Source organism: Tasmannia lanceolata, unplaced genomic scaffold (genome assembly GCF_043159265.1).
Source record: "Tasmannia lanceolata isolate RefF3 unplaced genomic scaffold, GAP_Taslan_0.1 ptg000038l, whole genome shotgun sequence".
Classification (NCBI taxonomy): domain Eukaryota; kingdom Viridiplantae; phylum Streptophyta; class Magnoliopsida; order Canellales; family Winteraceae; genus Tasmannia; species Tasmannia lanceolata.
The window spans coordinates 2,103,020-2,121,301 of NW_027518715.1; the positions used below are offsets into that span (position 1 = coordinate 2,103,020).

At 41.7% G+C, this 18,282-nt stretch overlaps 1 protein-coding gene across 1 annotated transcript; it reads left to right on the forward strand.

The window, feature by feature from the left end:
- Positions 1-16,619: 16,619 nt before the first annotated feature.
- LOC143862951 (uncharacterized) lies at positions 16,620-17,793 on the forward strand. The gene is made up of 2 exons (XM_077373854.1): positions 16,620-16,998; positions 17,237-17,793. Exons 1-2 carry the CDS (start codon positions 16,620-16,622, stop codon positions 17,791-17,793), a joined length of 936 nt encoding a protein of 311 aa, XP_077229969.1.
- Positions 17,794-18,282: the final 489 nt, after the last annotated feature.

Here is an 18,282-nt window from a genome sequence, read left to right on the forward strand (position 1 = left end):
AAATAAGGTGGCCTAGTGTTTGAGTATCCTTCATAGTGTTGAGGGTAGTTTGTCATTTTTAGAATCTTTTCTCTACACCGGTTAGGGTTTTAAACAAAATAGAGACGAGGCTTTGATACCAATTGAAATATGGGTCTATGTGACCAAGAGGGGGGTGAATTGGTTTTAACAAAACATTTATCCGTTTTTTAATTCACAATTTTAACCTAACTCATTTTTTCTTTTTCTTGCTTAGTTTTGGTTAGTTCTCCTAATATCAAAATACAAAGGAAATGCTAAACCAAATACAAAAATGAAAGTGCAAGAATAAAAGAAAAACACACCGATGTATAGTGGTTCGGGCAAAGCCCTACTCCACTCTTCTTGAGATCGTCCTCAAGGATTTCCACTATATGAGACCTCCAAGACACCCGGCTCTGAGGCGATTACACTTCCAAGGATATTAAATGAGGGTGCCCTTAAACCTTTACACCGACTCTCCTTCTTTGTCGAGTTCTAAGCGCTTCTCCCTAGGGTATTAAGAATAGGATGCCTTATCCACCTTTACAATAAATAGAAAGAAGATTGCTTGGCCTCTCTTGGAGGCTTGATGCACAATGATTGCTCCTTGAATATTCTCCACACAAAAAAGGGTTGCAAGTGAAGGTCCTAAATCCAAACACTAATGATTTGCGAGTACAAGGCAAGTTTGGTGGAGAAGAAAACAAAAGCTCAAGCTAAAAGGGTTTGCAAATGCTTTGAATGCTTAAGGTTGTTTTTCAAATCATTCAAGAGAACTAGATGGACCTCTTGAATATGTATTTATAACCCCTTAAAAAGATATGACCGTTTGGGGGTGTATGTATCAAAAGACCTCAAAAAGCAACTAGCCGTTTGAATTAAAACGGCTGTTTTTTTTAAGTCCGAGAAATCTCCCGGAGCTCTGAGAAACCTTCCAGAAGGTTTTTTAAAAGTTCTATTTGATTTCTCGGAACTTCGAGAATCCTTCCAGAATGTGTTCTTGTTGTATTCTTAGAACTCCGAGAATTTCTCGGAGCTTCGAGAACGTCACGAAGTCAAAAAAATAGCCGTTTTAATTCAAATGGCTAGCTGCTTTTTGGGGTCTTTTGATACATACACCCCCAAACGGTCATATCTTTTTAAGGGGTTATACATACACATTCAAGAGGTCCATCTACTTCTCTTGAATGATTTGAAAAACAACCTTAAGCATTCAAAGCATTTGCAAACCCTTTTAGCTTGAGCTTTTGTTTTCTTCTCCACCAAACTTGCCTTGTACTTGCAAATCATTAGTGTTTGAATTTAGGACCTTCACTTGCAACCCTTTTTTGTGTAGAGAATATTCAAGGAGCAATCATTGTGCATCAAGCCTCCAAGAGAGGCCAAGAAATCTTCTTTCCATTTATTGTAAAGGTGGTTGGGGCATCATATTCTCAATACCCTAGGGAGAAGCGCTTAGAACTCGGCGAAGAAGGAGAGTCGGTGTAAAGGTTTAAGGGCACCCTCATTTAATACCCTTGGAAGTGTAATCGCCTCGGATCTGGGCGTCGTGGAGGTCTCATATAGTGGAAATCCTTAAGGACGATCTCAAGAAGAGTGGAGTAGGGCTTTGCCCGAACCACTATACATCGGTGTGTTTTTCTTTTATTTCTTGCACTTTCATTTTTGTATTTGGTTTAGCATTTCCTTGGTATTTTGATATTAGGTGAACTAACCAAAACTAAGCAAGAAAAAGAAAAATTGAGTTAGGTTAAAATTGTGAATTCAAAAACGGATAATGTTTTTGTTAAAACCAATTCACCCCCCTCTTGGTCACATAGACCCATATTTCACCCCCTTTTGCTCTGTTTGGTTCGTGAATCTCACCGGGAATGGAAAGTCAAAGGGGATTTGTGTAGAATGGCAGTCAACGGACCTTATGGGAGTGGGGTTTTGAAGTAACGTTTGGTTGTAGGGATGCTTACTAGAATTTCGTTGGAACTAAATTCCCAAACGCCATTTGGTTGCAAGAATTTCGCAGAAGATATGCGACGAAGCAGTACTTGGAGCCTCATCCGTCGTTTTAAAAGCCCATTCCTGTTGAAATTCTAATGAAAAAACTCGGTTTTGGGGGTTTGCCATTCGGTTCTCATTGGAGAGCCACGTGGGCCGACCGTGTTCCAACATTCTTGTGGGTGTTTTGACCATCGGGTTTGAAAAACACAACCAAACGACGTGAGGCATCTAAAATTCCCACCAAATTCTAATGAGATGCCTGGTTTTTGACAACCAAACAGAGCATTTGGAAAAATATGTTCCCTGTCTCTCTCTATCTATTTCTCTTCCAATTGAAATAGTTTTAAAGACAAAGGTTTCCAATCGATTTCTCTATTCTCTACAACAAAGGTACTGATTAAATCAGACCTTAAATAGGTGAATAAGAGTTATTTACATCCACAATAGTCCAAGCAAAGAAAATGAATCCATCGGTTCAACTTGCGGGGTCTGCGGCGTTTAGAACGATCACAACCGTTCGAGGAGTAGATCAAGCAGCGTGATTCCTTATTTCTTCTTCAAAGAGGTATTTCTTTCTATTTAATTAACACAAATATCTAATCTAGACTCTAGGATCTTGGGCAAAAGCAAGATCGAAAAGAAAAATTTTAAGTTCTATGCGAGTTTTGCTCCGCAGCGCATAGCGATCTTGACGGGAGGGCATAACCTTCCTTCATCTATATCCTTATGACAGAATGAGCTATCTCACATGCTTAACCAAGCATCCCCAGTGCATACAAACTCATCATACCATCTCATCTCATTCCAACAAGACTAACCCACATGTTGAACCAAGCGTCCTCGGTGCACGTGAGTCTATCGTGTGGTCTCTAAATAGCATAACTAACTCATGTGCAACCAGACGTCTCCGGTGCACACAAGTCCATCATGTCATCCTCTCAATTATTCATCATTGATGCTAATATCCTCAACATAAACGATAATTTTCTTAAAATCCAGATCTTCAGCTTTTACAAAATCATAGTCAATAGTTATTTGATTCTCCCATAGTCGAATAAACATTTCACATTTTCTACACTCTCAGATAATTATTAGAGTCAAATAAGGACTATTAGCCCTCAATGTCACAAACTGGTTCCTCATAATCCATAAGTTCAAAGATTAGCTTTCATTAGCTTACAAGGTCATTAGTCTAAGCTCTCATAGTGTACAGAATCAAATCTAGTAACTCACTACTTTCTAGTGTCATCAACTATGTTCATGACTCTTCTACTATTTATCTAGGTTTTCATAATGCACTAGGTCGTGCCTAAGATTCTCTAAGTTTACAAAGTCATCCATAACAACTTAAGTCTCAAAATGTCATGAATCATTCTCTCGAAAATCTGCTAAGAATTTTCATAGTTCCAGCATCCAAATTTTCTAGTCAACCCACTTTTCAAATTTCTAACACCTAGGACCTAAAGCCCAGGCTATGATACCACTTTTCTGTCACGCCCCAAACCCCACCCTAGGCGTAGGACGTGGCAGCGCCGTATACCTGCAAGATAAATCTCACAAACATACAAGGCTACAAAGCAATAACAAAAATAAACTTGGCATTCCATAACTAAAATATCAAATTCTCAAATAATGTGGACCCAACATAGCCAAATAAATCTCAACTCTCCCATGAACTAAAATGAACGAGTATAGACGTAGTCTTACACATTTGTTTACCAATACTCACTGTCTGGAACAAAAGCAAATAAGCTAAATATAATCTCCAAGGTCCTACGGTTCTAAAACTAAGCTTCTTCTTCCCCGTTCACCTCACGAGGATCAAACTCTGAAAATGTTAATATAACCACAGTCAACTGAAAAGCCCAGTACATAATAGCGCACCACAAAAGTGGGGTCAAAGCATGCTACATAGAGAGGGTCAATAGGCAAACGAAGATGGTAAAGACTGCATATGAGGTAACTGATACAAATACAATAACTAAGAAGCAAAGCTTATAAAATCATATTTCAAAGTTTTACATCAAAGAGGGTCTCAATAAGAGAGGTCACAAAGTCTTAAGAGATCACTGAAAGTGATAAAAAAGGTACAAAATCACCCGAAGGTCATCGGCTTAGCCCAAAAAGCATGTTATTTTACCCGATTGCCCGCGGTTCGAAACTAGTTTTTTATGTTCATATACCTGTCGACATGGTCAGCGAATAGCACCCACTAACGGGACCCAAAAGCCAACGTGTAACTTCCATTGGTGCGGGCCCTTATAGTTCACATATAAACCTAAGCCTCCACAAAAGGTGTCCACATATACAAAAGGTCCAAAGATAAGTACAAAGTTTCAAAGATTGTGGTTCACATTGGTTCCACAAGATTTTTTAGAGTAGTTTAGTATACAATGATCAAAAGGTTCTTATATCAAAATGGGTCACATATTCAATGCGAAAATCGTAGGCTATCAATGAGTACAAAATTCAATAGATTGTATTCAATGAAGGATAAGCATGCAAGACCCAAATCAAAGGCTAAGGTTATCATAGGTTTCACATATTCAAAGAGACTAAAGAGTAACAATTCAAAAAGGCATATCATTCAATGGCGAATCATATCACTAAAGTAGTACGAAATTACATACCTTGATATCGAACTACTTTCCTTTTCATAATCACCTACAATCAAGAGTATGAATATTTTTCATGAGTTTCATCACTAATTTCAATCTTATCAGGCATATATTTTCTCCTACTGACACAAGACACCCTTTGGTTCCCCATCGGAAAAGAATCGGTAAACTATCCTAGGGTTCTTTTTAGTATTTTGAAATTATAATCATTATAGTCTCCAAAAAAATTTCAAACTATTTTTAACAGAACGTTCGCATTTCCGGCATGTCTGTAGAGTGCAAGATCGTCGAAAACGGACAAGAAAAAAAGAAGTTATGAATTTTAAGTTTCACAAATTAGTGAGATAATTCCAGATTCGTCCCCGATTTTACCAGAACTTCTACGGACCATAACTTTCTCGTTTTAGCTCTGATTCGCACGTGGTCAGATCCGTTGGATTCATATCGACGAGAGGAATCCATCTAATCCAATTTCATGCTCGAATTCTGTAAATACCTGAAATACCCTCTCTCCAAAATTCATCCCTCTCTTTTAGTGAGGGGCATTTTTATCTTTAAGAGTTAGAATCTGATTAGGGCTTCTTTAGAAAATCCTATAAATACATCTTTATGAGAGATTAAGAAATCATAAGCCATCTTTGTAGCCCTAAGAGGAGATCTTCGTGGAGAAAGAGAGGAAGAACACGATTCAAGAAGAGAGATCGCGAACCGAGGTAAAATTTATAATCTTTAATGGTTAAACGAATTAAAAGAACCCTAAACTAGGGATTTGATGTGAAAAGAGATGTGATTAGAGCCTTGATTTTAATCTATGGTGGACTTCATGGTAGATCTTGGATTCCTTGAGATTCATTTCATGTCGAATCCTCAAAGAACTCGAGATCGATTGTTTATGTTCATAGAAACCCCGATGTTGGAGGATTTAACTTAAAGTTGAAGTTATGATTGTTAGAAATTGACCATAGTGATTCGGAGCGTGAAATCGGGTTCGGTGGGTTCCTTTTGTCAATAAGAATCCATCGGATCGGACCTCGCGCAATTCGAAGTCCGGATGAAAAAGATATGATGCGCTAAAGTTATGTGGAATCGGGTAAAACTGGTTTTTTCAGGGGCACTCGACTGGTCCAGTCAACTGGCGCACCAAAAAAATGTGTTTTACATTGAAACAATAGTTAAGGGACAGTCGACTGGTCCGACTAGTCCACTGGAGCGCCTAAAACTATGTTTCGCCGAGAAACAGTAATTGAGGGGCAGTCGACTGGATCGCCTAAGAGGGATTTTTTTATATGAGGACAGTAGCCTTCGGCCAGTCGACTGCCAATGACCTGAAAATTGTAAATTATTTTGGGAGTTCCCAATTCATCTTGTGTGTGTTGCCTTAGCTATTAGGCCCTTATGTGATATGAATGAACTATTTGAAATAGGTATTTGACCTCTAAGGAAAGGGATAAAGAAAGTGATTCGGTATTGAGGTACGTAATTTCGTACTACCTTAGTGTTGCAATTTACCTTTTGAATACTATGTCATTATTGATTGTGAACCCCAACCTTTCTGAATTGTGGAGCCATTGATAAACTTTAGATCTTTATTTGGATCTTGCATGCTCAACCTATTTTGCTTTTTCTTAAATATATGAACCCTTGGAATATTGATTTATCTCTATTGTGAAACTATTTTGGAATCAAGTTGAAACACTTGCCTTGAACTTTGAACACCTTCTTTCGAACTGTGTGAACTTTGAACACCTATTGAGATGCTTAGGTTATGTGAACTCAGAAAAGACCCCGTCAGTGGGGCATAGGCATGAGCCTATATGTGAACTGTGATCCCTGTGATCCCTCCAATGGAGGACAAATGTTGGCCCTGTCGACATGTATGTGAACCTAGGAACAAGTTCCGACACAGTGGGCAGTCAATGTAAGCAATAACTCACTTTGTGGACCCGTGGGCAGTCGGGGTGAAAATAACTTGCTTTTTGAACTAAACCGATGATCTCAGGGTGGTATCGTAACCATATTAATTACCTTCAGTGACCCTTTGAATATTGTGACCTTCGATGTGATACTAGACTTGTGCCCTTATAAACCTTTGCTCTCTCTTTATTGAACTTGTGATGATCGCTTTACTTGTGGCTTATACCCTCTCTATTCAGCTGTGAACCTTTCTTTTGTAGCATGTAATGATCCCACTTTTGTAGTGCGTTATTATGTACTGAGCTTTTCAGCTAACTATGGTTAAATTAATATTTTCAGAGTTTGATCTTCATGGAACTGGCAATGAGGCGCAGGAGTGATTCTGATTTCTAACTACCTCTACTTATTAGTACTTTTCATTCTTTAGACAGTGAATATTATTTAGGACTATTGAGATTATGTTATTTGATTTCATACTTTAATTTTGCGGGATTTTGGGTTAGATGAGAGATTTAGAAAAGAATCGATATTTGATTATTGGACGGATGTAAAACATTTAAATTTGGTTATTTAGATTATTTGGATTATTGCAGATGGTTTTGATATTTGCTTTGCTAGCCTTGTATGCTTGTGAAGCTTGCTTTACATGTGTACGGCACTGTCGCACCTCTAAGCCTTGTGTATTGATTATGTGTATGTGTATGGCTTGGGGGCGTGACAAATTCGACACATAATCATTGTAAAATAATCTAAACTTTTAACTTCAACCCTTCAAGACAAACTTTTCTAAAAACCAAAACGATCCGATCTTGGGCTCGTTAGGGATTCCATAACAAAGTGAATCCTAAGGAACCTAAGATCAGTCCTAAGGCACATTTTAAACGAAATAAAACCTTTGCTTTCATCCTTTTAAGATCACAGAATTTTTGTTTTAGGGTTTCTAATAACATAAATCAATAAAGAACATAGTTCTTATCTTGATCTTCATTCTCTAATTGGAAAACTTGGTTTTCTTCTTTTCCCATGCGAAAATCTTCTCTTAGGGCTGTAGAATTTGTTTTATGTTGTAACAATGAACATAAAACAAATTTTGGGTCCATTTTTACGTTGAAATAAATGGAGCTTAGTGTAAAAGAGTAATCACGACCAAGGTTTCAAATTTCGGTTTCGGAATGCGTTTTGGTCCTCACTGAAACTGAAATTTCAAATTTTTGTTTGAAATCTAACGAAATCTATTTCATGGCAATTTTTTCTCCTGATTTATTCCGGTCAAAATTTTCGAAATTTCGATAATTCCAGCAGAAATTTCAAGATAATATTAGATAATTATCAAAAGCCCAGATTTTTGGTGAAATCCCTAAAATTTAGGACAAAATTTCAAGATTCGAAATTTCGACCAAAAATACTACCATTTCATGTATGATTGATTTCGGTTTCGCTATCGACCGAAACCTGAAAATCTGGATTTCGGTCGAAATTTAAAACCTTGGTCACGGCCATGGTTTTAAATTTCGGTTTCGGCTAAAATTTTGGACTTATCCGAAACCGAAATTTTAGCCGAAATCCAGAAATTTCGGGCAAAATTTGGTATTCACACGTGAAATCCCAGTTTTTTTTTATGAAATTTCGATCGAAATTCTTTAATGGAATAAAAAATTAATATTTTATTAGAAATTTGGACGAAATCCCCGAAAATTATGCAATTTCGAACGAAATTTCCCTCGAAATTTGGTAAATTTCGATTTCGGTACGTTTTTCGTTCCTCACCGAAATTTCTGATTTCGGTCGAAATTTAAAATCATGGTCACAACTTACGAGTATACTTCAAGGTGGCAAACGTACCGTGCCGGCCCGGCACGGCACGACCAAATGAGGCCCGGAAAGGCCCGCGGGCCGGGCACGGCACGGCACGGAAGGGTTCACGGACCGTGCCGTGCCTGGCCAAAATCCTCAAGGCTAGGCACGGCCCACAGTCCGCCGTGCCGGCCCGTGTTTTTTTCATTTTGAATTAAATTTTTTCTCGGAACTCCGTGGGATAACCACGGAGTTCCGAGAAATTTTTTTTTGAAACAGAACATTTCTCGGAACTCCGTGGGATACCGACGGAGTTCCAAGAAATTTTTTTTGAAACAAAACATTTCTCGGAACTCCATGGGTATCCCACGGAGTTCCGAGAAATGTTCTCGGAATTCCGTGAATTCCCACGGAGTTCCGAGAACACTTCTGTTTTCAAATTTTATTTTATTTTTGTCCATATTTTGTGAACAATTTTCTTGGTCCCCTTTTGTCAATTTTATTTACTATTACTTTACAATAGTAATTTAGAAACACAGATCGATTGTGCCCGGAATATTTATCCAGGAACCTGGGTGGCACCTTTAAATTTTATTAATATCAAATATTATAACAAGAAAAGAAGAGCTGAGGAGGACATAGAACCTTGCCTCTAACCCTTTAAAGGAAAGAAAAGAGAAAAAATAAATACAACTTTTAAATTAAAAGTCTTCAACAATCTTCAGATGATGAGCTTTGAGCCTTCCAGTCCTTGTATCCTAGAATTTGCATCAAGCCAGTCCTTCAAGCACACACATACCTCTAATGTTTTTTATGACATTTTGATTCTTTTGTCTTCTAAAACCCTGTTACCTGCACTAAAAGCGGACTCCGATGCTACTGTAGACACCGGGGGGGTAGTATATCATGTGCCATGATTGATAGTACTGGATATGTTTTCTCATTTGCTTTCCACCACGGCAAAATGTCAAAAGTTTCTCATTCTTTGGGATTGATATAATGTTCATTTTCCAAATATAATGATAACTCATTGCAAGATGCTTCACCAACACTACTAGGTTTTGCTCTTTTTAGGCTTATTAAAGTAAAAATTGGATTATTTTTAGGCCCCGAGCTCGTAGAAGAACTGGATCTTCTTTGTCCTTGTTCCACCTCATATATATGATACATAGGCCTTAATAATGATTTAATTTCATTTATATTATTCCCTGAATCTTCAGGATCATTAGCGAGGTTGTTATTGCACTCTTCTAGCAAGACTTCTAAACCTTGTAATTTAAACCTAGGGTCCATTACTGTACTGAAGGAATATAAAAATAGAATTTTATTAAAATATTTTTTAAATTTAGCCTCCATGACTTCAATTATTTGTTCATGTCTTTCAGTTCTATTTTTTTTTAAAGTAAGCGTGATGTTATATAAGTTACTCATAATTATATTTGAGGTTGGTTTGTAAATAGCAGAAAAAGCATTAGTTGCAGTATAAAAAACTTCAAGAAAACTCATGAAACCCTCACAAGTGTTCCAATTTGGGAGACCTACAGTGTAACGGAGAGGTTGAGGTATATTTTCATTACCAAATGATTGAATTAAATTTATATGGGAGGCAATATTTAAACATTAAATAAGTTGAATTCCACCTATGTCTAACATCTAATTTGAATTTAGAAAATTCTTTTCCATAGGTGTTGCATAATTTTGCAAATTCTTGTCTTCTAAACATTGAAGAATTGATAAATGTAATATAAGTTTTAATATTTTCTATTTGTGAGACAATAAGAGCTAAACCATCTTGCACAGCCAAATTTAAAATATGGCATGCACATCTAATATGAAAAAGTTTTCCACTTAAAATAGATATCAATTCAGTTTTTAATAACTCTACTGCGGAAATATTATTACTAGCATTATCAAGAGTTATAGAACAAATTTTTTTCGTAATATTATATTCACGAGCAGTATTTAAAATATGTGTTGATATAACATTTCCAGTATGTGGGTAATTAATAAGACTAAAGCTAATAATTCTTTTTTCTAAAAGCCAATTAGAGTTGATATAGTGTGCGGTTACACAAATATATGAATAACCCTTTTTGGTACTCCAAATATCAGAAGTAAGTGCAATTTTCCCATTAAATTCTTCAAAATATGAAATCAATTGTTGTTTACGTTCATTAAAAATTTTACAACTGTATGATTTTAGAGTGTTTCTAGGTACCCTTTTAAAAGCAGGATTTAAAGCTTGTTTAGCATATTTTTCAAAACGTTTATCTTCTCCAAAAACAAATGGTTGCTCGGAGTGTATAACGTATGTGGTTATTTCTCTTCTATTATTATCATGAGAGTAGGAAAATGTTTGTATTGAACTAAACGTGCGACTTAGTTGGGCTTGCTTAGGGTCTAACGGGCCATGCTTTTTACCACAAGCGTCGGCATGCCTTTTTAAGTGGCCTGTTCCACCCGAAACATTACAACTAAGATCCCTTTTACAATGTTTACAAATTGCCCTAACTTCTACTTTCCCATCTGGACGTGTTATCTCTTCACGAGTGAAGGTAAACCAAACAGTTGAAGTTCTACCCCTTTTAACTTTAGAGCGAGAATGAGCTTGGCTCCCACTAGCACTAAGGTTGGGTTCATTTTCGACTCTAAATTCAACCTTGTCTTCACTCCACTGACCTCCAAAACAAGCTTCCATTAACTCATCATTGCCCATGACTTGGTTGTTGTCATGGCCAATGTTGGGGTAGAAAACTTCTTCCGAATCGGCCATTAAGAGAGGTTTAAAAAAAATTAATGAAAGGAGAATTATAATTGAATATTTAAATGGGTACCAACCTCAACCTATTTGAGCAAAATCTCGTCATCTTGTTGATCGCCGCCAATCGCCGCCTCTTGTTAATCGTCAATTGCCGCCTCCTTGATGAGTACTTAGTGCTACTAAGTAGAGAGACAAGTAGATTGGAGACAGAGAGGGAGAAGTTGATTGGGAGAGAGAGAGAGAGGGTGAACTTGATTAAGGAGAGAGAGAATTTGATTAGGGAGAGAGAGAAGTTAATTGGAGAGTTTAGATAATAGAGAGAGAGTGAGTTTTGGTGAGAAATGAAGGGGGTGGAAAATTGTATTTATAGGATTTGGTGGGTTATTTTTTTGACTTCCCAAAATACCCCCAAAAAATAGTTGTTGGAGGGGTTAATTTGGTAAAAGATTTGAAATGACTTAAATATCCACAAAAAAAGAGTTGTTGAGGAGGGTATTTAGGGAAGGTAAAACATTTAACCAATAAAAATCCAAAATACCCTCCAAAACTAGTTGTTGTGGGGGTTAATTTGGTAAAATACATGAAATAACTTAAATATCCACAAAAAAGAGTTGTTGGGGAGGGTATTTAGGGAATGTAAATAATTTAAACAATGAAAATCCTAAAATACCCCCCAAAAAAGAGTTGTTGGGGGTATTTTCAAGATTATATGAAAATATATGTTTTAGACGAAAATACCCCACAAACTAGCTGTTTGAAACAACTTTTAGGGAGTATTTTCGGATTTTACAAAAAACAAATGCATTTTCTAAAGGGGAACTGGGCTCGCGGGTCGGGCGTGCCGTGCCACCCAACAAGGCCCGGCACGGCCCGCGACTTCGTGCTAGCCCGGCACGGCACGCTCACTGTAGCTATTCGTGCCGCGGTGGCGTGGGAGTGCCATGCCACGGCCCGTTTGCCACCTTGAAGTATACTAAAGGGGGCTGTCCTAATAAGAAAATGGGGGGTGATTATAACACTCCCCTTTTAATGAATGCCAGTTGAATGTTATTTAAGTCTGACAGTTTGATAAGTTATCCAAGTCAAGTTCTAGATCCGCTGTTCTATGGTCTGGAATTAGTCTTTTTCTTTTGACAACTGAAGTGACTGGTCATCTTTAGTATATTTTGGATCTCAAGATAATAAATATCAGTTTCCAAGGAACCAACTCATATATATATATATATATATATATATATATATATATATATATATATATGTGTGTGTGTTTCAGTCTTTCAGGTACCTTGTCATATCTCACTGTCATATAAAATCTGTACATCGGCGGTAAAATAAAATATAAAAAGTGAAAAAGGCCGACTAACAGTATAAAAAAAATAAAACCTGACTTGCAAGTTACAGTAGAAAAAGTGAGTACGCTTTATGCTCATTTTCCTTTCCAGTTTTAGGTAGCTGTCATCTCAGTCTACTGTTTGCTTTTGATAACATCTGAAATTATTATCTCTTTGTTGTAAATGCGGAGTTAAAAATTTAGTGGCGTGTCTAAACGTGTGTCACACGTGTCAGCATCCGTGTCTGTGTCGACACGTGTCAGACAGGTCTAGGCTGGAAATATGACATGTCTACGAATCACAGTAATTCTGTCATTTGATCTTAAGAGGCTCGAATGGGGAGGATTGCCCTCTTAATACCATTTTTTACTAGATAGTCCTCGTACCTCTTAGTCTTAGAGCATATTAAAGCAAATGACACCAATCAAAAAACAAAGCAAATGACAAAAAATAATGCTATTAGCTCAATAGAATTTGATGGGGTACGAAAAACAGCAACTAATGAGCTATTGACACGTGGCCCCGGAAGGGCCCACCACGAAATCGACACCTGCCCAGGAGTAATCCGATAATTACCTAAGAGTAGGTAAATCTAAACCCACAGAAGGGCCGACACCTGTCCTGGGGTAGGTAATCCAACCACCCCAGGCCTCCCTCTATAAAAGGCCTCTCAAGGCCCTAAAGAGTAATAACTTCTAAGCTACCACTCTTAAAATTTGGCTCTGCACTCCTGCTTGTACTGACTTGAGTGTCGAAGGGCCCGTCCGGAGCAACGACTCAGGGTTGGTCTTCTAACCTCGATTGCTCTTGTGCAGGGCTCAGCTCCTTCACTTCAGCTCCTCGGGTCCTCCAGCCCAGCTCTTACGTCACTGCCGTATCTGTTACCGATTTTAGGCCTAACAGATTGGCGCCATCCGTGAGACCCCGAACTAAAAGCTGTTCGAATCCCCTATACAAAATGGCAGGGTAGAAGAGTGCTCGGGTACCAACTGCATGAACTACCCGAGCCGTAATACCTCACAGGACCCGAAGCGAGAGAATCGCCTTGCAGGTGGTGGCTCCCTCTGCTACAGCAGAGCAGAGCCGAGCTCATTCGGAACATCTCAATCCCACGCCCACTCCGGATCAAGTTCAAGCTCTCTTTCAACAGATGACGGCTCTTGTCGGTCAATAGCAACACCTGATCGAAGCGCCTCCCCAACATCCTCCGGAAGCTCCACGACCTGTACAGGAAAGGTCGAATGCCGACAGGGGAGAGCCAGCGCGCCCCAGTGGAGACCGGACCCACTACTCCACAAGGCGAGTCCATCACTCCAGAACCAGGCATGCCCATACAGAGCCTCACCACCGTCAGAGGTCACGATCCCACTTCGCACGAAAGCACCGAGCCCAGGAAGCCCGCTCACCGTAGGAAAAATCCCGGCCTCATCGAAGGAATCCGGAAAGTCAGTCTGGCTCCGTTGCGAGCCCATCGGTGGAGAAAAACAAGTCGTTGGACCGAGCAAACCGAAGGGCTGACCCAATGTTACGGAAGATAGAAGAAATAGATCATTGTATAGAAGAGCTGGCAAAAGATCAGGGCCGGCCCGCTGAGAAGACGTACTCAAGCAGACCTCCGTTCACAGATAATGTTATGAACGCGCCAGCGCCCAGAGGGTTCAAAATGCCGACGGTTCCGCAATACGACGGAACCACCGACCTGTCGACCACCTGGAAACGTTCAAAACTATGATGCTCCTCCACGGCGCCTCTGACGGATTCCTCTGCAGAGCATTCCCGACCACACTGACCGGTGCAGCCCGGGACTGGTACTCGAGGATCAAGCCGAACTCCATTAGCAACTTTGAGAACTTTGGAGACGACATGGTCTGCCATTTTATGAGCAGCCGGAGGCCAAGGAAAACAACAGCATCCTTGATGGCCTTGCGGCAGGAGGATAACGAACCTCTGAAAACATTCGTCAGTCGTTTCAACAGAGAGGCTCTTCAAGTGCCGAATTTGGATCCATCAGCCGCCATGAATGCGCTCCTCGCAGGCGCCAAATCCAACCATTTCCGCCGATCAGTTGCTCGCCAGAACCCGCACTCACTGGCGGATCTGATGGCAGGGGCCGAGGAATATATAGCCATGGAGGAGACTCTAGCGGCCTTAGACTCAAACCGGAGGAGAACCTCCGAAGAAAAGAACCGTACCAAGCAGCGTAGGGATGATAAGGCCCCCAGAAGAGAGAGGTCCCCCCAAAGGAGGGAAGAAAACTTTACCCCTCTCAACACCTCCCGGAAACACACACTGGCCGCAATCAGAAGAGAAGAATTCGTAAGGTGGCCGACCAGAATGATCTCCAAGGGAAATAAGAGAGACAATTGGAAGTATTGTCGGTTCCACATGGACCACAGGCACGACACAGACGAGTGTTGGTAGCTCAAGGAAGAAATTGAGCTACTGATTGGTCGGGGATACTTGAAAAAGTATGTCAAAGATGACGGCCACAGAAGAGAGCGCAGGGAGAAGAGTCCCCAGGGCTAGAGCCCTCGACGATCACAGCCGCCCCTTGCGCGGGATTAATCTCCCCCACCATCCAGTCCACGACCAGAGGCACGCCGATCCCTGCCAAAGGGGGTCATCAACACGATTATGGGCGGACCGGCCGCTGGGGGCACATCATCCGCCGCTCGAAAAGCCTACGCGCGCCGACTCAATGCCGTGCACACGTGCGGCAAAAAGATGAAGACGGAGAATGAAATCGCCTTTTCAGATGCAGATCTCGACAACTTGATACTACCTCGTGACGACGCACTGGTCATAACCATGCTCGTCAAAAACTAGGAGCTGAAGAAAATCTTTGTCGACAATGGAAGTTCAGCCGATATCCTATACTATTATGCTTTTAAGCAAATGATAATAGGAGACGACCGCTTAAGGCCGACGAACTCCGATTTATTCGGTTTCTCAGGGGAGGTCGTGAAAGTGGAAGGACAGTTTGAACTTCGAGTCCTCGTCGGAGAGCCGCTCTGTCAAGCCTTCGCGATGGTCAACTTCCTGGTAATGAGGGCAACTTCGGTCTATAACGCTATCTTGGGACGACCCAGCCAGAATCTAATCCGTGCCGTCGCTTCAGCATATCACCAGAAAATAAAGTTTATAACGCCAAACGGCGTGGAAGAAGTCAGGGGAGATCAACCACAGTCCAGGGAGTGCTATGCCATGGCACTCAAGGGAAAAAATACGTCAGAATCGCTGCCGATTGAGCTACTCGATCTGAGAGACGAAGCCCAGGGGACTCAGCCCGCCGAAGACCTCATCTCCATCCCTCTGTGCAAAGGCGATAGTGAGAAGGTCGTTCAGATCGGCTCCTCTCTAGGCAGTAGCACCCGGCAGAGCCTCACCCAATTTCTTCAAGACAATGCAGACGTCTTTGCGTGGGCTCCCGTAGACATGCCCGGCATAGACCCGGAGGTCAGCACGCACAGACTCGGTGTTGATCCGACCTGCAGGCCGGTGAAACAGAAAAGAAGACATTTTGCCCTGGAAAGGCGGCAGGGGATCAAGGAAGAAGTGGAGAAGCTCTTGAGAGCTGACTTAATTCTGGAAATTCAATATCCAGACTGGCTGGCGAACGTGGTCTTGGTAAAGAAAGCCAATGGGAAGTGGAGGACCTGCGTTGATTTCACCGACCTGAACAAAGCTTGTCCCAAGGACAGCTACCCGCTCCCAAAAATCGACCAGCTGATAGATGCCACCGCAGGTCACGAACTGCTGAGCTTCATGGACACCTTCTCCAGATACAGTCAAATCAGAATGTATGAATCAGATATATCAAAGCCCTCCTTCATAACAGATCAGGGAACATACTGTTACCGCGTCATGCCCTTTGGCCTAAAGAATGCCGGAGCCACCTATCAAAGGCTCGTCAACAAGCTCTTCCAGAAACAGATCGGCCGTAACATGGAAGTCTATGTGGATGATATGCTGGTCAAAAGCCGAAGTGCGCAAGATCATGTCTCCGACCTGAGAGAAACATTCCAAATCCTAAAAGAACATAACATGAAGCTCAACCCCACCAAGTGCACTTTCTACGTCAGCTCGGAAAAGTTCTTGGGGTTTATGGTAAGCCAAAGAGGGATAGAGGCCAATCCAGAGAAGATCAAGCCCGTGGTGGAGCTCACTCCACCAAAAACCATTAGAGAAGTACAGCGGCTAACCGGGATGGTGGCCGCACTGAGGCGCTTCATCTCAAAGTCTGCCGAGAGAGGTCTGCCCTTCTTCAATGCCGTCAAAGGAATCAAGATAGCACCCTGGACAGAGGAGTGCCAAGCCGCATTCGAGGAGTTGAAGCAGTACTTGTCCTCCCCACCGCTGTTGACAAAGCCAGAGCTGGGAGAGGAGCTGCTTCTGTACCTGTCCGTAGGCCCCATGGCACTGGCAGCAGTGCTAATTCGAGAAGAGCCCAGCCAGCAGAAACCGATCTACTATGTCAGCAAGGTCCTACGTGATGCTGAGATCAGGTACCAGCGGGAAACTGGCGTACGCCCTGTTCATGGCGGCCAGAAAACTGAGGCCATATTTTCAAGCCCACACGATAAAGGTCCTGACCGATCAGCCGCTCAGGCAAGTTCTCCACAGATTGGACACCTCGGGCCGTCTTGTAAAATGGGCCGTGGAGCTGAGCGAATTTGATATCCAGTATCTGCCTAGGCCAACAATAAAAGCTCAAGTGCTGGCAGACTTCGTGGCTGAATGCACCATCCCCCAGCAGAGCACTGAATCCGAAACTGTCCAAACCCCAGTTGTGGAGAAGGTAACTACAACTGGTGAATGAACAGAAGCCGAGATTAAACCAGTAAGAGCAGAAATCGTCCCCGTACCGGCAGAACAGGATCCATCGACCATCGAACCACTCTGGGAAGTATATGTGGACGGATCTTCGAATAATGGTGGCTGTAGAGCCGGTTTGATTCTCACCGGGCCTGACAACTTCGTCCTGGATTACGCCCTAAGGTTCGGATTACGTGCGTCCAACAATGAGGCAAAATATGAGGCCCTCATCGCCGAAATGAACCTAGCAGTCCAGATCAGCGCCCAAAGACTGAAGGCGTACTGCGACTCCCAGCTGGTTGCAAACCAAATCCAAGGAGTCTATGAGGCGCGCGACGAGCGCATGATCAAGTACCTCTCCAAGGTGCGCCAGTTGGCCGTCAAGTTCAAAAACTTCGAGGTCATCAGAATCCCTAGAGCGGAGAATGCAAAGGCGGATGTGCTGTCTAAGCTGGTGGCATCCGGTTACACCACTCTTAGGAGTATATGTATGGAATTTCTGAAAAAATCCAGTATCGAAAATGAGGCTGTCGAGGTGATGCAGGTCGAGCAGGAGCCGTGCTAGATGGACGAGATCATTGATTACCTGCGCAGTGGGAAGCTCCCCGAAGCAAAGAAGTAAGCCCGCAAAGTGATACAGAGAGCAGCCCGATTCTCCCTAGATGGTGAAAGTCTGTACAAAAGGTCATACACCATTCCGTACCTAAAATGCCTCCGGCCAAGCAACGCCGCATACACTTTGCAAGAGACTCACGAAGGAATATGCAGAGAGCACCTGGGGGGCAAGGCCTTGGCCATCAAAGTACTGCTGAGAGGCCTGTACTGGCCAACATTGAGGCAAGATGCTCTGGACCTGGTCAAAAGGTGTGAAAGATGCCAAAAGTTCTCTCCCACCATCCATCAACCCGTTGTGTCCATGGCCCCAATCATTAGCCCGCTCCCTTTCGCAGTTTGGGGTATGGACATCTTAGGCCCCTTCCCGCCTGCCTCCGAGAGGCATGAGTTCGTCGTGGTAGCCGGTTTGCATTAATGAAAGGCACGTGCTTCGAGGGCC

Bases quoted from the DNA above. Each gene is read 5' to 3' on its own strand.
- LOC143862951 (XM_077373854.1), top strand. From the start codon at position 16,620: ATGGTGGCCGCACTGAGGCGCTTCATCTCAAAGTCTGCCGAGAGAGGT. The intron at 16,999-17,236 runs GTCCTGACCGAT...GTGAATGAACAG, and splicing joins TTCAAGCCCACACGATAAAG to AAGCCGAGATTAAACCAGTA.